Source organism: Plectropomus leopardus, chromosome 1, assembly GCF_026936395.1.
Source record: "Plectropomus leopardus strain MGB_pleo_1.0 chromosome 1, ASM2693639v1, whole genome shotgun sequence".
Lineage (NCBI taxonomy): Eukaryota > Metazoa > Chordata > Actinopteri > Perciformes > Serranidae > Plectropomus > Plectropomus leopardus.
In genome coordinates, this window is record NC_142176.1 from 40,732,225 (window position 1) to 40,755,118 (window position 22,894).

At 37.0% G+C, this 22,894-nt stretch overlaps 2 protein-coding genes across 3 annotated transcripts; one reads left to right on the forward strand and one right to left on the reverse strand.

The window, feature by feature from the left end:
• The first annotated feature begins 1,133 nt into the window (after window positions 1-1,133).
• On the forward strand, window positions 1,134-6,079 carry gtf2a2 (general transcription factor IIA, 2). Of its 2 annotated transcripts, XM_088081142.1 has the most exons (4): window positions 1,134-1,339; window positions 3,132-3,236; window positions 5,042-5,198; window positions 5,765-6,079. In XM_088081142.1, coding segments are annotated over exons 1-4 (336 nt in total). In that variant the 5' UTR covers window positions 1,134-1,267; the 3' UTR covers window positions 5,767-6,079. The 2 variants fall into 2 exon arrangements, with proteins under 2 accessions (XP_087937268.1, XP_042345078.1); XM_042489144.2 differs by lacking the exon at window positions 5,765-6,079 and having other exon boundaries at window positions 5,042-5,200.
• Window positions 6,080-11,022: 4,943 nt separating this feature from the next.
• LOC121944263 (zinc finger protein 395) lies at window positions 11,023-22,894 on the reverse strand. Its single transcript, XM_042488007.2, has 10 exons — window positions 22,775-22,894; window positions 19,322-19,511; window positions 18,332-18,495; window positions 18,138-18,247; window positions 17,039-17,241; window positions 16,848-16,948; window positions 15,671-15,953; window positions 14,921-15,010; window positions 12,917-12,987; window positions 11,023-11,872 (listed from the first exon to the last, which is right to left on the reverse strand). Exons 2-10 carry the CDS (start codon window positions 19,493-19,495, stop codon window positions 11,761-11,763), a joined length of 1,308 nt encoding a protein of 435 aa, XP_042343941.1. The 5' UTR covers window positions 19,496-19,511; window positions 22,775-22,894; the 3' UTR covers window positions 11,023-11,760.

Below are 22,894 nucleotides of genomic sequence, written 5' to 3' on the forward strand. Positions count from 1 at the left end.
AGCCTCAATCAAGCTAAAGAGAATCAAAACAGGAAAATGATTTTTTCCCTTCAAAATAAAGGTAGAAATTATATCCAACAACAAGAATCTTCCTGAATTTCCATTTGGCAATAAGAAAAAAAAGTGAAACTAAAATCATTTTATGATTAGCCAATCATAGACAATCCTAGACATTTCACAAGAAAGCTACATCATCCCTCTGTTCCTAAACTAAACAAAATACCAAACAAGTGACTTTTAAGTTTTGAATGACATCCATTCAATCACTTCTTTTATGAAAGGTTTATTCATGATAACAACTGGATGCTGTGAGAAGGATATTGAAACCGTTGAAAACATTTTCTTCCTGTGATAGGAAGGCTGGCTTTAGTCCAAAGATATAGGCTATTGATACACCCTCTGATTGTAATGTAGATTAAAGCTATATAGGAGAAAAACTTGGAGTTCCTGATGATCAAGCTGATTTTGTAGGTTAAGCCCCACATCCTGGGTGGACGAGTGAACACAACCCATGTGCAAAATCCCTCAAGTGCATGATGGACAGAGACAGCCTGAGACTCTTTCCGTATTGGACCTATTTTTGCTATTGGACTAAGACACTCACTCTTTGTTAATTGACAAACTTTCTTTTTTTTCGAAGGTTATGCTTTGTTTGGTGCTTTGTGTTTCATAAACAACTGCATCAACACCTTTAAGTTATTGATTATTAAAAATATGCCTTACAGGTTCATATTTGAATCGTATACAATAAAAGAAAACAGATTTACATTAAAAAAAAAGTTTATACAAATTTAAATTACAAATGTAAATTCTTTGTCATTATTTTTCTTATTTTTTTCTTATTTATTGTTTCATTATGCAAGCCTACTATTTTTAGTGATGTATATTATATGTTGGCTGTGTGGTTTTGTGATTAGGCTATGTTTATGATAATGAGGATTTTCAAGTTTTATTATTGGTAGCAGCAGTAGTAACAGTAGAGGAAGTAGTAGTCGTAGAATAAGCAATAGTATTAGTAGTACTAGTGGCAGCTTAGAAGCATAGTATACGTTGCCTAGTAGTATTATTATATTAACAATAAAATCTGAGTAATTAATATGTTTTTATTTTGAAATGGTAAACCGGAAGTCTGTCTCTGTTGTTAGCTTGTCGGTACACCGCTCTCTTGTTGTGAGGGGAAGCGGCTAGCCCAGTTAGCTCCGTCTACCTCTGTGTGTGCTTGAAAGATAGTTTATTGTAGTTATTTGTTCTTCTAGCTGTCCCTAACATGGCGTACCAGCTGTACAGAAACACAACTCTGGGAAACAGCCTGCAGGAGAGTCTGGATGAGCTCATACAGGTGACACTCACTTCACAGATGACGGCTGTTAGCTCACAGCTAGCCTAGATTAGCATGCCGCTAACTGCAACGGCGGCGGTCCTAAATGCTAGTGGGCTCGAAGCGAGCTAACTAGCCTGTTAGCTTCGGTTTGCTTCAGCACTGATTTGTGTCAGATAGAAGTAAATATTATGTATTTTAGTCTGTACTGTTAACATATTGCAGTTTTTAGTTACTGGTGCTAATTAGCACTGTCTTGAAAATAACATGACGGAGACAAACGGACATAAAAAGTTCTTCGTTTGTTAGTAACGTTAAGTTAGCCTAAACAAATGTTTGTTAACGCTAATCAGTACCGTTAAGTCTAACGGCTGCATCAGTCCTTAGCTTTACTTGTGCATCCTCCTCCTGGTTCTGATATGATGCATCTGGTTCTTGAAACACAAACAAGACCTTGTGTGGCTTAGGATCTGAGAAGATCCAGGTTAACTTTTGGGCTTCATGTTGTACTTCTTTCATTTCGATTAAGTAGTGTAGTTCAGTTCAATGATTAAAACGGAATAATAACAGTCATTCAGGGGGAATGACACACGCATTAACAGCCAAAATAAGAAAAAAATAGCAAGTGAAAAATCAAAGGTCTAATCGATAATTTTCTGATGGTATCTACATAAATAATTATCTTCAGGTATATTCCATAATTGTACACGGAAGTAAATTTGCATCAGAATAGAACCAAAGTATTTTTTACATAATCTGAACTGTCTAAACTAATGTTAACTGTTCAGTATTTTGGGAAATGCACTTTTCTTTCTGACGTATTCAGTTGGATTATGAGTCTCATGTCTGGAGTCAGGGCAGGGTTAGCCAAGCGTAGCACAAAGACAGGAGTCTCTTTTGTTTATTGTGTACTTAAGCAGAGATGGGAATATAGCAGCTTGTGGTGTTAGGAGAAATTATGTGCTGGAACTTAGTCTTGATGAACCACTTTGCCTTATAGACATGAGCAGTATGCAATATTGTATAGCTTCATACTATCCTTAAATTTCACTGGGTTTGCTGTATATGATGGTAGAAGCGTGCAAGTCCCCTATTCCAACAATCACCAGCTCAAGTGTTGTTTAAATAAATCCCTAATTCATCAAGTAAGATGTTACAAAACATTATTTTCCACGGTCTCTGCTGGCTGGTGACTTTTTACAGCCTTGTGATATACTCCTTCACCACACAAGGTGTCGCGGTGTCCTTCAGGTCAACTGCCAGTTCCATCAGTAGAGACCGCAGGCTGAGCTCTGGTAGTGCGTAGGAATGCATGATATCAGCATGTCATCGATATTAGCAGATATTGACTCTTAAATGAAATATCGCATATGGCCAAGATGCTGATTTCTGCCTTTATGACAAATCAGTTACCTTACCTTGGGGATTTCTAAATATCCTGGTATACCATGATACCTCCGAAGCCTAGTATCCATTAGCTGAGTGCAGCATCTCAAGTAACTGGGAGGCATTTTGGTCTCTGTTAAGACACAAGTGGTACCAAATCTGGCAACCTACCTCACTGTGGAAGAAGCTGCACCCAGTCACTGTACTGAATGTAGTTCCAGCATTGAAGTCCCTCTAAAACTGTGTGGTTTTTTACATTTCTGTTTGTGCACATATTAAATAAAGCACATATAATGTGTTAATTACTTAGATTCAGTGGATTTGGGGATATGTTACAGATTGGAGATGCTACCTGTAAACTGTACAACATTATGTGTCAGTGAGTGTGAGGTTCAGACATTAAGGTAAATCTTGTTTGTGTGTTCAGACTCAGCAGATCACTCCTCAGCTGGCTCTTCAGGTCCTCCTTCAGTTTGATAAAGCAATCAACACAGCGCTCGCCAACCGAGTCCGCAACAGAGTCAACTTTAGGGTAAGTCCAGATCCACCTCATCTGACCCCTGGTCCTCAGCCCTAACCCTTTACAAGAGCATGAAGCCATAAAATGACTTTGAGATAGGCGTTTTCTTCAGTTATATAAAGGGAATAGATCAAAGACAACTTTCCACTGTGTTAGAAAAACAGCCCTGTTTTGTCACTATGTACTTCTAGCTGATCCAAGAGTTTCGAAGAATTCATTTAGCTTAAGAAAGAGGAGAATTTTTGAAGTGGCTCATGAAATCGTCCAACAGCGAGCCTGCAACAATACTAACTTATTGACCACATGTAAAACTGCTCAAACTGAAAAAGACATTTTAGCAGTATTGCATGAGAGGGTGTGATTTAACGTCATGTGAGCATGATAGTAGGGTTCCAAATTAGAACCGGTCTTATTGGTCCCTGAACGTGACATAATTAATTAGTGCAAGGAAAAGCTATACATATATATATATAGGCACCCAGTGCATGACAGCATACCTGGCTGCCCCAGTTATTGTGCTTTGGTCAAGACTCAATTCAATTTTGGTTCAATTAGTGCAGTCTGACATTCACTCTAATGGTTTTTAATGCACATCTGTGTATGGATAAGACTTTGTTGTGCAAATGTTCAGTTCACAATTTAAAGAATCAAGATATTTTTGTAATCAAAACATTTTTTCCCCCCAGTATTGAAATCGATAAGAACCGGAATCGATAAGCAGATTCAGAACCGGAATCAGAATTGAGAAAATTCAGACGATACCCAACCCTACACAACAGTGTTAGGACCGAGGCGCTTTTGCTGAGGTCTGCGAGCATCAACTGAAGTGCTCAGATTTTTCCATGCGTGTACAAGGAGTCCGACTAATACCTGGAAAACAATCAGTCGCATCAGTAGAATCCTATATGTGATGAAAGCTATTTTACCACTGCAGGAAGTAGGTTGAACCTTAGTAATAACCTGCACACGTTTTCTAGTTCCTGTAGAGTACGCTGACCAGCTTGTGCTTATGCTTTTTAGAGATCATGAGGTTTACCAAATTAAATAAATACGCCAGATATAAACACAAAAATGTTCAGCTTGCTCAGTCTTGTTATGACTGAGATATCTGTTCATTGATACTGTTTTGAAAATGTCCCTTGTCCCTGAAATGGTACAATAATTGTATGATTTCTTCAAGAGCAATGATTAAGAAATGGCAAAGTAATTCTGTGAGTGATGGGGAAGGTGTGCAGTCATGCATATTTGGGCACATTCTAAATGTCTGGTGGACCAATCAGATTGGTTGGATAGAACTAATTGTTGTATATGTAATGTTATCAAACAGTGGTTAACATCTTAAAATGCTACATTGTATTTATGATCAAATATACACTTCTCCAGTCTCTAGAAAATGGTAGTGGCGTTCATTTTATTTTTAAAAGTTACAGAAACTGTTGCAAAAAATTAGACATCTTAAAGATGTGCCACAGTGCTTAAGTGCAAAGAAAGTGTAAAGCAGCTAAGATAGAGCTTGTTAAAGTCTAAAGTGAAAAGATTTTTAGTTTTCTTTAAAAAATATTTAGCGAGGCAGCTTCTCTGATATCTATAGGCAGTGTGTTCCACAGCGTTGAGCATAACTCACAAAAGCTGCAGCCCCAATTTTCTTTTGGCTGTTTTTGGGAACCTCCAATAAGCCAGCTGCAGATGATCGCAGTTTGGCCCAAAGCTTGCTGCTGTAGTTGTACCCTCCACCGTGATGACGGGAGCTTCATTCTGCTGAATTGAGTTTTGACCGTTGGCCGTCACTCAGGTGTTTCTCTCTCTGTGTCCACCAGGGCTCTCTGAACACCTACAGGTTCTGTGACAACGTGTGGACGTTTGTCCTAAACGACGTGGAGTTCAGGGAAGTGACGGACCTCGTGAAGGTCGACAAAGTCAAAATTGTTGCCTGTGACGGAAAGAGCGAGTCAACCCAGAACAAGAGTGATAAATGATAAGTATAAAATTATTACATTCATTCTTGTAACTATACCTGCTGGAAGTGGATATCTGGGGTCAGTGGTTGTTTTTGGAAATGTTACAGATCATTAATCAGGACAGATTGATTCACAGGATTATTTATTATGATGATGCTCCCAGTTTTATCATATATTCCCTTCTGGTAATTTTATCCACAAATAGTTTTTCTATATCATGATATATTGCCATCATAATATAAAATTACATGTACAGATTTTGGCTGGTGTGTCAGTCTCTGTCTGTTTTCTCTGTAGCTGAATTTATTTTTCTATAATGACTGCAGGTGTGGTTAACCATCTTAACCACTCAGGCTAGGAAAACAGCTGACAGTCAACAATTTAGAAATTTAGAAAATACATAATGTACACAGGGAAAGAAAAACAGTGATGTCAAGACCAATTTTAATTCTATTTACAAATAGTTTTTGTATATCATGATATATTGCTGTCATAATATAAAATAGATATAGTATTTTTGGCTAGTGTGCTCATGTCTGTTTTCTCTGTAGTTGATGTTTTTTTGTTTTTTTTCTGTCTGCAGACTCCAACACTGCAGCGACGACTCTTCCTTTGTGTGTGTTGCTGTCCGATGGAGTCACAGATGGACCTGGACTGTACATATAATTTATTACAGCAGAGTCACAGCTGAGAAGTGTGTGTGTGTCTGTGTGTGTATATGTGCGTGTGTGTGTGTGTGTGTGTGTGTGTGTGTGTGTGTGTGTGTGTCAGAGTGGACCAGTCACTGTACCTGCAGCATTTTTTTTTATTATTAGCAGTTTACAGAAGGTTTTTGTTGAGTTTGCTGTAATTATTGAGCTGGATGGTCATTAATAAAAACTTTATTTAAAACACAAAGTTTCTGTGCTTTCCTGTGTCATGAAACATTGAGGGGATTCATTCATGAACTGGTGGACTGAAAATAGATGAGGGTATTGATGATAAAGATTTTACTACAGTTACTAAAAAAAATAAAAATATCTAAGCAAAATTCATGTTCCGTCTACTCCAAAGTGATGTTTCACATCAATTTAACCTGAATCACTGTGGGCTTTTTGGGGGTGTTTCATCCTTTGAAACATGAGCAAATTTGCTTAATTTCCTCCAAAATCATAGAAAGAAGGCACTGAGCAGTAAAAGAACTGGCCAAAAGTATCAAGGAATTAGTAAAAACTACATAGTGGAATTACATTAAAAAATGTATTAAAATACTAATAAAAATGAAAAAACAAGATAAAGTCAAGGAAATAACCTGGGAAAAGTGCTTAAAAAATACTAGAATTTTATTTGTGTGTTTTCTATGTAATTATTATTATTATAAATACGGCATTTCCCTAGCTTTTTTCTTTTTTCCTTTGATATTTTTCAATTTGTGGAACATTTCTTCAAGTTCCACATATCAAGTTCCATGTTTTTGGTTGAAGAAATGGCACCAGCTTGTGGTTGGTTCAAAGGTTTAAATGCTTGCGAGAGGCATCTGAAAGCAGCGCAAGAAAATTGATGTTATAGACTAAATTAAAAAAATGAACACCTGTAACAGGAGGCGCCAGGGAGGCATCCTGATCAGATGTTCAATCTCCTCAACAGGGACCTTTCCACATAAGGTTGCAGCAACTCTGCTATGTTTTGATAATTTTTTTAACGACGTACTATACCTTTACATCTTGATGATTTTTTGAACGATACTATACCTTTACGTCTTGATGATTTTTTTAAACATACTATACTGTGACATTTTTATGATATTTTTAATGACATACCATACTATGACATTTTTATTGGTTTTTAATGGACACAACATGCTGTGACTTTTTGTGATTTTTTTAATCAATATATTATAGGAGGGCTTTTTGTGATTGTTTAAACGACATACTATGCTATGGTGATGGTTGTTTTTTTTTTTTGTTTTTTTTTATGACATTTTATTATGATATTTACATGATTTAATGAAATTATGTACAGGCCATAACTTTTTTTTTGTTTTTTATACTGACATACTATACAATGACATTTTTATGATTTTTGTCTAAGCAACATACTATACAATGTTGTTTTTATGAATTTTGAAATGATTCTTTAATGACACTTTTTTTAACAACATGCTATACGATTACATGTAAATAATGTTTTAACCAAGATACTATACTCTGACATTTTTATGATTTTTCAGAAAACATACTACACTATAACATTTTGATGACTTTTTAAATGACATACTATACTATACCATTTTAACAATATTTTTTAAATATACTACTATGACGTTTAAATGGGATTTTATTTAATGACATTTTTTAATGTTTTTTTTAAATGACATAAACACTATGACATTTTTATGTTTTTTATCGACATACTATACTATTATTCTTTTAACTTTTTTTATGACAAAATATACTATAACATTTCTTTAACTTTTAAAATCAACATATTATACCAAGATGTTTTTAAAAAATGTAATGACATACTTTATTTTAATGTTTTTTCATGTTTTTTTCATGCTATATCATGATATTTTTCTGATATTTTAAAGTGACATACTGTACAGAAATGTCTTGATTGTTTTGAACTGACAGACCATGCTATAACTATTTATGATTTTAAAAAACTATACTTATAACATGATGATGTTTTTAATGATTTTGAGCGACATACTATAACCATGACGTTTTAAACTATTTTTGAGCAACATACTATACTATGAAGTCTTTGATAAGTTTTGAATATTTTTTAGCAACATTCTATACTATGACATTTTTGAGCGATATACTATACTGTGAGGTTTTTGATAATTTTATGAGTGACATACTATACTATGACATTTCTGATGATTTTTGAGAGACACACTATACTATGACATTGTTAATCATTGTTTTGCGACATACTATACTTGATGTTTTTGATGATTTTTGAGCGACATACTATACTATTATGCTTTTGATGATTTTTGAGCAATCTACTATTCTATGACGTCTCTGCAATACATTATGGGTGATATAGACCTCTGAAGTGACCTTTGATGTTCACTCGCTCCCTCAAACAAACAATCAGAGACAGCCATTAAGCTGTCGGCGAGTTCAATATCCACATCCTGTTCATCAGGTGCACTCTGTCTAAGTGTCTTCAACATCGCTCGAGAAACTGCATGAACTGAAAATAGGTACCTCCAGGCATTTTTCAATTTTCCAATTCAACACCTTCAATGGGGAACTGTGGGCTGACCCCTAACACCACACGACTTCTTACCAACTCCAAGTCAAGGTAAATGGCATGTAAAGGCAACCCCCCAGACTGCATCCCAAAGCCCAGAACCACAGCATTAAAGCTAACATAGGCTGTTTCTGACAGCGTCAACACATCCTCCTAGAGGACCAACTGGGGGACCTGCCTTGTCCCTCAAAATGGTCCATGGTGAAGATGGATAAGTACCCTAAACAACCCCAGTTCAGAAAATCTGAAATTTCCCTTCAAACCAAGACTTTGATAAATGTCACTGCAATATATCTGCTTCCTAATGTCAATACTATGTACAGAGGTCTGCTTTTATTGTAATAAAGACAAACCAGACATTTTTTTTTTCCAATTTATTATAACAACATCAGGAGTTCACATCATGTATAAAAGAGTGCATCTTAAAAATGATATAATTACAGTGATTAGCATTTACTGTTCTTGTTCATAAACTAACACGACATATAGAGAATATAAATAGAGAAGAATCTTTGTCTAGTTAACTGCCAAGAGACATATAACATCTGTAATCTGAACATTTAAAAGGCTTCAGGAAGAGTTGTTATTGGATATATGGTCCTGGTATATATCTGTGTTTACACACCAGGTAGACATTATAAAATATATGTAAATATTGTGTATTTTTATTTGTGATTAAACAGACCTCTTGATCAATACTGCATGTGGTTTCCACAGAGACAAATGGAAATGGCTTCTGTTTCCAAACATAAAATTTCTGAGGATCAAATGAAGAAAGTGCTGATGGGAAGTGGAGTAACAGAGTGACAATGATATTTACAGTGTCTGATAGATATCTGTTATTTAGTAGATATGCTGAAAAATTTGACACCTGATGTGGTGATATAATGTCTGGCTTTAAAATAAAACTTGGTATGAATCACTGCAGAGTTCAGTGTGAAAGAGCCCTGACACACCAAGACCACCTTAAAAACCTGACTGTTGACAATAGCTGACCGGCCACATGAGACATGTATAACTGCAGAAACATAGAGTACTGAAGAATTGAGTTCTAAAACCAAGAAATCAGTTAGCATTACAGCACCTCCGCTTCCCTTTTCTCAAAGTCAATGGAATTTTTGAATGGGTTTTTGGTTTGATGCCTGAAATAAGGTCTGTGGTTAACACAAGCTTAAGACTGTTTCACGTTTTGTTCTTCGACATAAAATATTGTTAGTGAATACCCCACTGTGAACCTTCATCACATTAACAAACAAGACTTTATAGCCTATAGCGGTGGCGACACGACTGTAGGGCAGCTTGTTTATAGCCTCACATTAGCTTTTTACTTCTGGCGATTACATTAAGGCTTCAAAAAATCCTTAAAGTGGTGTTTGTGTGAAGATTATCTTGCTGAACAAAACGTTTAAGTATTTGTTTACCACAGAGCTTATTTTCAGCAATGATCTAAAATCCAATGGAAAAATCCCATAGGCTTTTTGACGAGGGAATCAGCTTCCGGGTTGGCCTACAGAAAAATGTCATCCCTGTGGCACTCTACTACCCTTACCATAACCATAACCATCTCTCTCTTTTAACGCTACACTTTAAAGCTAGCTCATTGCTAACTTAGGATTAGCATAAGTAACAATAGCCTTACTATTACCCTTACCCTAACCTTAACTGTCTCTTTTTTAACGTTAAACTTTAAAACTAGCTCATGCTAACTTAGGACTGGCATGAGTAATGAGCTGTAGCCTTACTATTACCCTTACCCTAACCTTAACTGTCTCGCTTTTTTTATGTAATACTGCAAATCTAGCTAATTGCTAACTTAGCATTAGCATATGTAACAAGATGTAGCCTTACCATTTCCCTTAGCCTAACCACCTCTCTTTTAACATAATACCTCATAGTTTATTAATCAAGCTAATCTCTGACTTTTCAGGACTTCCGCGCTGTATGGAGCGGATTGCGGACTGACATGTAGGTATGGCGGGCAAATCACGTGGCAAGAGGGCAGATCACATAACTCAGCTGCAGTTACACCTACTCTGGTTAAACTGCATGTCTTAATGTTGCACTTGAAAGCACCACAAACGGCCTACAGCAGTGATTCCCAACTTCTTTAGTGCCTTAAAACAGCATATAGACATTTGATAAATGGACAGTATAATGTAGTGAGGATCTTTGAAGTGTTAATTGATGTACAGTATTCAATGATCCAGGGCTGCACTGAATTCCGTCAGGAATACTGAAAGAGACGAATTAATACAAAATGATGGAAAGTTAAACCTTTGAACCCCTAGCAAATTGATTTGATTTCTTAAAAAAACATGGACAAAAAGGAAACTTGGTAAGAAACGTTTCATTAAATGCAAAATATAAGTAGGTTTGAAAAAAATATATTTTAAAAAATAAAAAAGTGGGGGAAAAAAATCCCAATAAGAAAATAAAAAGCTAGGGAAAATGATTATAATTACAATATCATTTTAATGATCATAATCACTTTTGAAATAATTTTACTGATATTGTTCTAATTTTTAAGCACTTTTTTCAGTAATTTCCTTGATTTTTTGTTCTTTCTTTGTTTTTCTTTTATTCTTTTTTTTCTCTCTTTTTTGGCAAATTATCAGGGAAATTTCTTGTACTTTCTTTTTTCTCTCCCTAATTTCTTGTGATTTTTTCTTAGTTTTTTTCCCCATGTTTTTGATGGAAATTAATCTAATGTGCTCAGGTTTCAAAGGGTTATGTCTCTGTGCTCTTTTAATTTGAGTCTTAAAAGTTAATAAATGTACATTTTTGTCTTTGTTTGGATCCTGTAGAAATGGTTACTCATATACTCTGATCCATAGATCCATAAATCGCAATAAAAGCTAGTGTTAGACAGCCTTTTGTGAAAACTCAAACTCAGGTTTCAGACAAGAAATTCCAGCCCGAGTCAAGCATTTCCATGGTGACTGAATATTTTTACAAAATAAATTGGAGTGCATATCAAACCTGAAGCAGACGGTGGTTTTGTTAAGAACACCTGAAGAGAATTGGCCGGACGCAAATACTCAATCGCGGGTGCTTCAAGGTCAAAGGTCACATAATAGCTGCCCCATTGTGTTCATGAAAAAGCACCGACAGGACAAAACATTTACGAAATGTACATTCAAAAAACACATTCAAAATAAACAAAAAATAGACACTTCTAGCAAATGTATAAAGAGTATAAAAATGAAAACAAAAAAATATTTCTGGTTTCAGATACAAGAATGTATAAAACATCCACCGAGAGAGGCTGAACTTTACAGCCTGCTTCAGTCCTTCTTTTTCTCCACCACTTTCTCTCCTCGCTCTCCCTCCGTTCAGTCGAGGAAGCGTTGGCAGGCTTTCTTCCAGCGGCAGGCCGTACACCACTGGTCCCTGTGTTCGATGCCGTACACTTTACGACACTTTTTGGCCTCACCACGAATCCTCCTGACAGACACACAGAGACACATAAATAACTGCTGTTAGTATCATCTGGTGTGTCTTCAAGGTTTTGAGTCTTATGCAAACTGCAATCTGTAATATCTGACATGTTGTATGTAAAGATTCACAGGGATGATGTCTGAAGTAAAGAACCACCTGGCACGACATTTAGCTTTCACATCTCACCATCAGTGACAGACAAAAGGGCAGTCTTAAGTTTCTTCCACCTTTAATTGTTCATGTTCACCTAAACATGGAGGTCTTTGCTTTATTTATGCTTTATTTATATTTATCTTGTCCTTATAAAATCTCCTGTAAGCCTAAACTGGCTCGATGAAAATATCAAATATAAGCATGTTAGCATACTGGAATGCTACCTTTGTGCATGCAGACAGCCTTACTAATACATGCAAATTATTTTTGTATGCAATTACTGTCCCAACAATGCATGGATGTTAGTATGCATTATTCCAAGATAGTGCCCTTTGAAGTACCCCAGTACTGAGTCCTAAAACCTGGAAATTAGTTAGGATTTTAGCTCCTCCAGTTCCCTCGTCTTAAAGTTAATGTGTTTTTGGTTGATGCCTGAAGGTCTGTGGTTACACAGGCTTCAAATACTTACAAGTTTTTTTCTACGACATAAAGAACATCAGAAAATACCTTACTGTGAAATTGGAAGCTTTTATGTGTCTTGAAAAGCGATTTCTAACAAGTTACTAAAGGAGACAACAGAACGTCATCACGCCACACACACGGTTTTACAGTCTTGGTGGCATTGTTAAGTCTTGTGACCGTAGTGTTATGCATTAATAGCCTAAAAAAGTTTTTTACTTCTGGCAATTGCATTTAGGCTTCAAAAATCCCAAAAGTGGTGTTCAGTTGTGAAGAATTCCTTGCTGAACAAAACATGTAGGTATCATAAATGTCAAATTTGAATTTCTGAGTTGTTTGTTCAAATCGCAGGGATCAGACGGTATCTTCCACTAAACTGAATTAAACTGCTTCAACTCTAGAACAACACAAGGAGTGTGTGGTTATGTAAATACTGACCTGCAGGGGGCACTCTGATGCTGCAGCCACTGCTCTCCAACACTGACTGAACGCACCCGGAAAGCCAAACCCTGAGGAGGAGACATGTAAGGAGTCAGTGTGCAAAGGGTCAAAGTGATGAAAAGTAGAGATCTGTGTGGCGTTTGTTGTCAATGTCGCCTCTCTGTTCTGTATTTGCTAATTTCTGATATTTTATTTTTGGAGCAGAGACAAACAGCCCCTCCTCTCTTTTCCATCTCCATCAGATTGTGCTTTCTGTCCTGACCCTGCTGCTGCTGCCGCTGTTAATGTCCTTTGTGTTTGTCCTCTCCGGTGTAAAAACATTTTGCAGTAGCCTCTATCAGCCTGCGGGTGGCAGCACTGCCCTGTGGCAGAATGTGGAAAGTGGAAAATGTGACCACAAACCATCCAAGAGGGGATTTTCCTGCTCATTGAAAACCACCAGGGAGGAGTATACACACATTCTCTCTCTCTCCTCCCCCCTCCTGTATAGAACCAGTTTTAACAGGCTTCTTTGGGCTGCTGGAGGAAATAAACAATAGACTGCTGTACACGTTTCAGACTGAGAGAAAACAGAACTGAATTAGAGAAGTGTGTTCATGCACAGGGGGTGAAGATGGCTACAAGGGGATGCACAGTAGTGTGTAAAACACCTAAAATCTAACCTAATATTCTCAGGGGAAATCCAAAACTGTCTGTTCTCCATAGAGGTAAAACAATAAAGCGGCAACAAGTTGCTGAGAATCTAAAGAGTTCAATCCACAGATTACATGTGGAAATATTAGGCAGGGTTTTGCAGCATTTTTGCATCAGTCTGCAGTGTTTTCTGCACACTTGTTCTTTTGTTCTGGTGCAGCGAGTCACACTGAGCTAGTGGCAGAGTTTTGAGCATGGCTGTGTTCAGCCCCGACTAAACGTAGCAAAACAAAAACAAAAACGGCGGTGTGTTGAACACCCTGTTGAGTTATGCAGGTGTAACTGCCACAGTTTTAGTTCATTTCTTGGTATGTAAAATATATACCAAAGCAAGTGTGAAATATTAACAAAAAATGTAAGTACAGATCTACACAACATTTATTTACATACAAGTTGCTGCTGATTGGGTAACACCTCTGACACACCCAGTGAACGATAAAAATGTGGCTGAAAGTCGTTTGACAACTTTTCAAAGAAACAAGTTGTTCAGTCTGGAAAATGTAGCCAAACAGTGCACAACCTTTTGAGAGTGAATGTGCCCCTGTACATTATTTAGCAGATATTATGTTAGTATTTTACAACAGAAAGCTGCAGTACTGCCTACTTCTTAACCCTTAGGGACTGAATTAAACCTGATTTTGAAAGTGCTTTTGTGTGTAGAGCAATATGAGTGTGATTACCTGACACTGCACAAAAAAAAGTATAGAAATCAGTGTTTCTGACAATCATTGACATATCCTAGGCTGTGATAATAAAGAAAATTTTTAAAAATAAAATAAAAAAATGAGCATGTAGTACACTGAAAATAATTCAGTTTTCTGTTCAACCAAAAAAATAGTGGCATCATGACAAAACCTAGCATTTGAAGGGGCTAAATTCTGAAAAATTGATGAATATTTGATATTTGTGATTAGGACTCATGTTGGTTAAAAATTAACTGTAACTGTGCACACAGCGATATGAGTGTGTGTAATATTAAAGCCGTCCCTAAGGGCTAAAGCAGAAGTACATTTTTAAAAAAAAATTTGATAAAAACAAAACAAGACAAAAAAAATAGCTGCTGGCTGATGAGCTTGAGTGCGCTTTGGTAAAAAGTGTTTTTATCAGACAGCAGCTGTCTGCTGCGCCTGGAAACACTGAGACTGAACCAGACAGGAAATGCCATGTGAAGCCAAAATAAGGAGCTAGAAGAGGCTGAGCAGCTCTGTAGAGCTGCAGTAAATAGTGAAAATTCCCCCTTTTTTTGTACGCATGAAACCTTTCACATACATGTAGTCATGTGATCCATTGTTGATTTTCGCCTCTTACCTGTCTGACGCAGCTGGTGGGCGTGGCCGTCCAACGACAGATGGCTGTGTTCAAAGCTGCTGCTGTTGTCACATGACTGGGAGGGGGAGCCTAAAAAAACAATGCAAAATATTAAAAGCACATTTTTATAATTAACTGTCATTTTATATGTCAATGATACCAAAAGTAATAATTATGCATTGTTGAAAATGTGCACTATATTCACATTTCCACAAGTGCAATAACTTGAGATGTGCAATATTTATTAGGTGCCACCTGCTGCTTTTTATGCTGTGTTTTTTTATTATCTAGTATCTACGTGAACACATGTGTGAGTGTGTGTATCGTTTAAGGTACTGCACAGCAGATTTTGCTGTACAATTATGTTCATTGACAATAAAGGTATTCTATTCAATTCTATTAAGAGAACAGTAACATTTTTGTCAGGCAATACTGCTGTGATATTACAAACATTAATTACTTCGGTCCATCTCAGTAAATGCATTAAATAATATTTAAATTTATTGAACTTAATTAAACAACAAAACAACACATGAATGCCCTGAAAAAAAAAGTATTTAAAGCCTGACATTTTACAGCACTTACCCTGTTGGAGCAAAAAACCCTTTATTTGGTTAAATTGTGAATTTTTTAAAAGAATCAAGGAAATACTATAATGGTATCTAGTTTGTGTTTTTTTAAGTAAAATGATTATGTGTCGAGCGATCATGAACAATCACTGTCAATCACTCTTGACAAGCCCCGCCCTACCTGGTAGGAGTGTTCTGATTGGACCTGCATGAAGCTGCCGGAGGAGGAGGGGGCCGAGCGACTCAGGGCGCTGCAGTCTGGAGTAGGAGGAGACGGAGGAGAGGGAGGGGGAGGACTGGGAGGTGAGGAGGGGGAGGAGGAGGAGGTGGGTGAGGCGGGGGCGGGCCTGCAGAGGATAGGATGAGGCGCAGACTGCTGCTGCTGCTGCTGGTCCCACTGGGTGACCTCGGTGTAGTAAAAATCTTCCTCGCTGCGAGAACAGCGCTCGTGTTCACTGCCGCGGCTGTGAGAGGTCAGAGGTCAAAGGTGTTCAGTCAGGTCAAAACTTGACAAAGAAATAAAAAAATCGGTTTTATCATGCTGCCAATTTTGGAAGCGGTTTAGTCACATCATCTCAACTATTAAAAGTTCTTTCAACTTTATGATTAGTGATATGAAAGTCAATTTCTACCAAAAAAATCGAAAATTTGATGAAACATAAGTAAGGACAGCATTAAAAATGCTTAAAAACAGAGCCACACTTGCAGCCAAAACAAACAGTTATTTGCATTACTGAATTTTCCAACAAATGTCAGTAAATCAATAATTTTCTCCGTAAAAAACAAAAAATATCAGAAAAGTGTTAAATTGTTTTGTTTTGTCCAGCCAAAAGTACAAAAATATTTAGTTAACTGCTACATAAAAACAGAGAAAAGTTGAAAATACCCACATTACAGAAGCTGGATAGTGAACCAAAATTATAAAGTAAAATGAAGTTTTTTTAAGCAGATAAATAAGTCAAAATCTGTCAAAATTATAACATTACCATATTCTAACTTTGGCAAAGTAAGCACATGAATTGACTTAGTATCTCATAATTAAGGGTTTTTCTATAATTTCTTACTTTTACCTTTTTTTTTTGTTATTGTTTCTTGTATCTGTAGCAGAAATGAGCCTCCACAGCAGATGATTTTTATACCACTTTATCAATCAATATATGAGGTATGGATTTTTCACTTATGCCAGAGAATACAAACAAGTATACTAAAAGTTAATATTTCAGATTTTATGACAATTTTGTTTCTCATTATGAATTATTCCTTCAGTGTTTATACATGTTCCTGTTATCATAAAGCTTACATATAAAACACAACATAATTCCTGGAGGACAGAAGCAGAAGAGAGAGGTGACTCTTACCACAGGTGAGTTGTCCGGATGTGACGTTTTATTCCAACCACTGATGTCAGCACCTTGTCACAGCTCGGCCACAGACACCTGTAGGACGCCTTCCCTGAGTTCTGCAGGAGGAAACAAACCATCAACTCTTACTGCCTGCTGTGTCAGCGCTTTACTTACTCTCTGACTATAAAACTGCAAAACCTGCTCACCCTGCGTTTCCGTGGTGCCGGCTCGTCGAACAGCACCTGCTCCATCTCCATGTCCAGTCCTTCATCAGGGGGCGTGGCCGGGCTGATGTCAGGCTCTGCCATTGGTGGGGAGGGGGCTGGGCTTCTGTTGCCATGGCCAACACTCCAGTAGCCGCTGCTGCCACTATCAGAGAGCTCGCCACCTCCACATTCCATCGGAGGAGCTGAAACACACATTATAACCCTTTTTTACACACAGATCACACTATAGAACCACTACAAAGTCCCATCTTTTAGACAGCATGCCAGCAACGCGAAACCAAAAGAGGTGTGGCATGTACCACAACAATATCTGCCATGAGTGTGTCATGTAAAACACATTTTGGCAGCACAATCATTTACTGTGTTAAATGGGGGCTACTCTCGTCCTCTGATAAAGAGCTCCCAAATTTCATTTTTTGAGCTGCACGCACAACACGCCATGATCCCATTCTGCTAGCTGTCCCTTTTACACAGAATTTGATCTAGTGCTGGTGCTAAAAAATAAATAAATACCACTACCCCATTACTAGTACTCTTAATGAGCTGTAAAAACACAGTCATCAGACTCCGCTTTTTACCTGCTACTGCTGATCTTAACCTATCTTTCTATTCCTACACAGTTTTTTTTTTTTTGATCCTTTTTACATTTAAATTTATTTAAAAAAATATATTTCAAACATGTCAGTTAATGAACATGCATGCAAAATGCACATGAGCTGATCCGAACTGATACTGGATTCTGAGGCCAATACTGATGTTAATATTTCAATGTATTAGAGTATTATATGCAAGTGATATTACCTTTATACGACAGAAACCAACTTTTTTCTATTTCAATCAATTAAAGGACAAAGTTGTTGTTTGTGTTGTAATTGTTATTATTGTTATTACTGTTATTACTGCTGTCAAAGTTTGTTGCTGTTTGTTTGTGTTAATGTATTTTTTGTTGTCATTTTTGTTTGTTTTAATTGTTTGTTGTTTTTGTTACTGATTGTATTTGTTTGTTGTTGATGTTATTTGTGAATTTTAATGCAGTTTGTTTGTAGTTTTTTGTTGTTGTTGTTGTTTTTTACTGTACCTGTCGGCTCTGGGTGGGCGGGGCTGTGCAGCAGAGGGCTGCAGGACAAACTGCTGAGAACCATCGCTGCCATCAGCTCGTCCATGTCCACCTCCTCTGGACTCCTCTGACTGCAGGACCACACCAGTTACAATTTATTTATTGGAAAATATGACAGAAAACCTGAAAACAAAAAGACCAAGGAAATATCTGACCTTCTGGGGACGTCGATGCAGGAGGACACAGATCTGCTGCAGGACGGAGGCACTGAGGAGGAGGAGGGACGAGATGAAGACCAGACAGAGACATCACTGTGCATGAGATCAAGCTGATCCCCAACACCTGGAGCTTCACCTCCTCCTCCACACTGAAAATACACCTGAGGGAGAAAACACCCGCGGCTCAGTGACAGCTGTCAATCAAGGAAAACTCTCTGTGAACACGTCTCCATCTCTGACAATATGTTTCTTTCATCGCCCTCTTGGAAGAACTGAAACACGATGATGGAATTATCTGTCTTTATTCAAAAATAATTTTTTTTTTGGACTACTACTATTTTTTTTGCAGTTTTTTATACATACTACATAATGCCTTTCTCAACACACTATACCATGACTTTTTTGCACTTTTTTTTGACACACCATACTATGACTTCTATTTGACATACTATACTATGACTTTATTTTCTACGTTCTTCGAAATACTATACTGTGACTTTTACGCTCTTTTTTTGGACAAAATATATATTCCTCTTCAACATACTATGCTATGATTTTTTTTCTAAATACTCTACTATGACTTTTTTTGTACTTTTAAACATACGACACTATGATTTTTTTAGATATACTGCACTATAACCTTCTCATCATACTATTGTATGACTTTTGACATGCTAGACTATGATGTTTTTAACATACTATACTTTGACTTCTTTCGCACAATTTTTGACATACTATACTATGACTTCTTTCACTTTTCACTTTTCTCAATATACACAATGATATTCTTTTTGACATACTATAACATTTTGACCTTTTTCGACATACTATACCATTTAGTGCTGGACTGTGCAGAAAATGTGAACACCTGGCTATTTTAGACTTCCATCCACCCACTGGCTTCCTGTAAAATTCTGAATAAACTTCAAGACCCTATTGAACATGCAAGGCACTGCATTACAACATACATAATGTTCCATCTCTCACCTTAAGCCCAGGATGACCTTTGACCCTGCTGATGGCCTGTTGTGCTGCTGCTGTTGACACAATGACGCTGGTCTCACCCGTCTCCTGGCCTGTTTGAGTTCCTGCTGGCGAGCAGGTGGAGCTCACCAACGCCCCAAGAGGGGAACGCTTCCCCAGACGTGTCTTTGGTAGCATGTCTGTCTGTCTGAGTCTAAAACACAGAAACAGAGGAGTGTTGTTTTTCTGACCATGAGGCTGCCAAAGACAACAGATCTAAAAATCTGACAAGGTAAAGTTATCATTGTAGCCTCTGGGACAGCAGCTCCCAAAGCTCACTGCCTTCTATCTCCATTTTTTTTTTTTCATTTTTCAAAACTTCTCAGACCAAACCAATGCTGACTCAAGAGACATCCCCTGAAGACATTTTCATACAGCTCTCTCTGGAGATGCTCAACGTCACAACCTCTGTGACTCACTTCTAATTTTTCGACACCAATGCATTTTGAATGTTCCTTTTAACGTCCAAAATCCATGACATATTGGGGTGAGGTGATATCTTCTAATGCAACTTGATTTTTTTAAAATAAAATGATATGTAAAAAGGCAAAAGGGTCTTATTGTCAAACTATTTCAGTATAAACAAAAGCTATATTGCATTATTTAAATTGCATATTACCAATAACTGATTTTGTATTCTTTCACAGTGTGATGATCCATGAAAAGTGCGTGTCATGTTTTTGCACAATGGAAAACTGCCTTTATCAGTGGAGATTTTAGGATTCCAGTGCTATAATTTCCCTGAATTTCAGTCCTGATGACAGCATGATACTTGTTTTTCTACACTTTGCCAAAATAATTTTAAATACTTAACCACCCCTTCAGATAAAACACGGCCCAGACGGAGGCTGCTGGGAAAAGTTCAGCTCTGGATTAACTGATCTGCTCCTGGTTTCACAGATCTGAGTAAAATCACAGTGAGTCACAGGCTGCAGCAGCAGTGTCATTTACAGTCAGGCCGCTCTGTGTGTGCGTGCGTGCGTGCGTGCGTGTGTGTGTGTGTGTGTGTGTGTGTGTGCAGGAAAACAGTCACTGACTAAGCAGAGGATTAAAATGACTTGAACAGATGGGCTGAACTGTTAATCAATGTCTCTTTATCACGATGCATCTGCCAACAACGATGGTTATTACAACACCTTCATTACTAAACTGTGTCACCGTGGCAACATGATGACCCCCCCCAACTCAGGGTTTCCTGTTAATGAGTGACTCACAGTAACCAGACCTTTAACAGTGAAAACACGTACCATAAAATACTGTTACACATTGTAAAAGATTAAACCACAAGCATCTTGTCCTCTGACTTCTTCAAGAGAAATCAGTTTGGTGTCTCCTTATTACATTAGATGTTTATGAACTGTTAGCATTTCCACAGAGGGGGACATTTCTGCTCTACTCTCCTCTGCTCTTTCATTTAAATAACTGAGGCACCAAGAGGTCAAATGATCTGTTGTATATATTAAAAAATTAAAGATGGCATAAAATTCCCAAATCTGAAAACAAAATTGTGCACCACAACTTAGTTTCTTCTTCTTCTCTCTCTCATTAATCCTCTCATCACTCCTCAGATTTTACAACTGAACAATTATTCACTGATGCATGACAATCACATAATGTCACTTACAGTACAAAATAATTTAGGCTATCTGTGAGAGGGACAGATTTTTTTTGCTAAACAAGTACTTTTACTTTTAAGACTTCAAGTGAAGCTAACAGTACTTGAGCACATGTACTTCTGCATTCCGGACTTTAGCTGATGATGGAGTATTTTTACATTATGTGATTGTGCTTTCACCTAAATAAGATATCTGAATACTTACCACCATAACAGATTGTCTTGTGTTGTTCAATATATATGTCACTATTTGTTGATTATTGTGTGATTGTGTGATTGTGTGATTATGTTACATTTGTCTCAATTTGAAGAGGAAACTTGAGCTTGTTGTGTCTAAATCTGAGCCAAAATAAGCATATTTTAGTTTGGCTAAATATAAATAAAAACACCAACAAATGGGTCAAACAACACATACACACTCCTGGGTTCCACTGATGATCTAATGGTTTTCTACCCATGACTGCTGTGTAAAGTTAACCCAGGATTGCATCAGTGTTAAATTGACCTAGATGAGGTCAATTGTTAATGGTGGTGATTAATTCAATTTACATTACACATCATACATTATTCTTAACAAATAAATATGTATATAAATACATCATAATTTTAAAAAAATGGCCACTACCCTTTTACTACTCTGTGTGAGCTGTAAATATAAAGTCACCAGCCTTACCTGTTAGTGTTGATCTTTACCAGGATTTTATTTTTCTTTATCTTTGTATTTTATTCCTACATACAAAGTTTTTCACCTTTTTACATTTGATTTTACTTAAAAAAATATATTTCAAACATGTCAGTAAATTAACATGCATGCAAAATGTCACATGAGCTGATTCCGACTGATGCTGGATTCTGAGGCCAATACTGATCTCAATATTTTTTACAGCATTATATTCAAGCAATAATTCTTTTACATAACAGAAACAAACATTTTTGATAATAATCTATTTAAATTCTTTTTCAACAATTCCTTATTGAAGAATAAGAATAAGTGACTGAGATATGAGCGGGACATTTTACAGCGTAAAAATTAACTTGTCAGGTCAAAATTGTTGTTTTTGTTTATTGTAATTGTTATTGTTGTTATTATTGCGCAAAATTTTTTGTTGTCTAGTTTGTTGCTGTTAATATTTGTTGTACTTTCTGTTCTTTGTATGTGTTTGTTATTGTTATTGTTTGGGTCATTTTAATTTTTGATATTTTAAGACTTTATAGATATATTATAAACACAAGTAAAATAATAAAAACACACATCCGCATGTATGCACATATACTGTACAAAAACACACCCCCGGTCTGTTTGCAGCTTTGAACCAATCGGATTCCTTCACTGCCAAGTTCACACCCTTCACAGTAAAGAGCCCTCAATGAACACAAAAACAGCCTCCCATTAATGCCATTATCAATGCATCTCTTAGTCATTTAGTTTCAGCTCTAAAATTTCCAAAACTAACCCGTGTCTCGATCTGAAGCTCCTAAACTCTTCACACTAATAATCCAGTCTGAACAACAAAACAACACTCAGGTTACAGAGGGAGAAAAGCAGCAAATCTTAAGTTTTCCCCGCAGAAATGACTCAAAGTAATCCATCCACCATGAATTATGTGACTACTGGACTAAAAGACAAACTGAAGTAACACAGAGATGAAAGGGAGACAGTAGGTGAAGTGAAGGCAGCAGTTTTCTTTGTGAACTTCAGCAGCTCCACACTGTTCAAACCAGGAAAGTCAGATGACAGGTAAAGAGTTCTCGCTAAGAGACAGTAAAAGTGTGAGTGAAAGCATGCATCTGTTGTCACGTACCTGCAGAGTCAAAAGCTGCGACACGAAAACAACAACACTTCCAGTCTGACTGTGTCCACTGCTGTTCAATCGGAGCTGAGTGTGTGTGTTTGTGTTTGTGTGTGTGTGTGCTGCTGCAGG

Bases quoted from the DNA above. Each gene is read 5' to 3' on its own strand.
- gtf2a2 (XM_088081142.1), top strand. From the start codon at position 1,268: ATGGCGTACCAGCTGTACAGAAACACAACTCTGGGAAACAGCCTGCAG. The intron at 1,340-3,131 runs GTGACACTCACT...TTGTGTGTTCAG, and splicing joins GTCTGGATGAGCTCATACAG to ACTCAGCAGATCACTCCTCA. The intron at 3,237-5,041 runs GTAAGTCCAGAT...TGTGTCCACCAG, and splicing joins GCAACAGAGTCAACTTTAGG to GGCTCTCTGAACACCTACAG.
- LOC121944263 (XM_042488007.2), bottom strand. From the start codon at position 19,495: ATGCTACCAAAGACACGTCTGGGGAAGCGTTCCCCTCTTGGGGCGTTG. The intron at 18,248-18,331 runs GTCAGATATTTC...GTGGTCCTGCAG, and splicing joins TGCATCGACGTCCCCAGAAG to TCAGAGGAGTCCAGAGGAGG. The intron at 17,242-18,137 runs GTACAGTAAAAA...TGTGTGTTTCAG, and splicing joins CGCCCACCCAGAGCCGACAG to CTCCTCCGATGGAATGTGGA.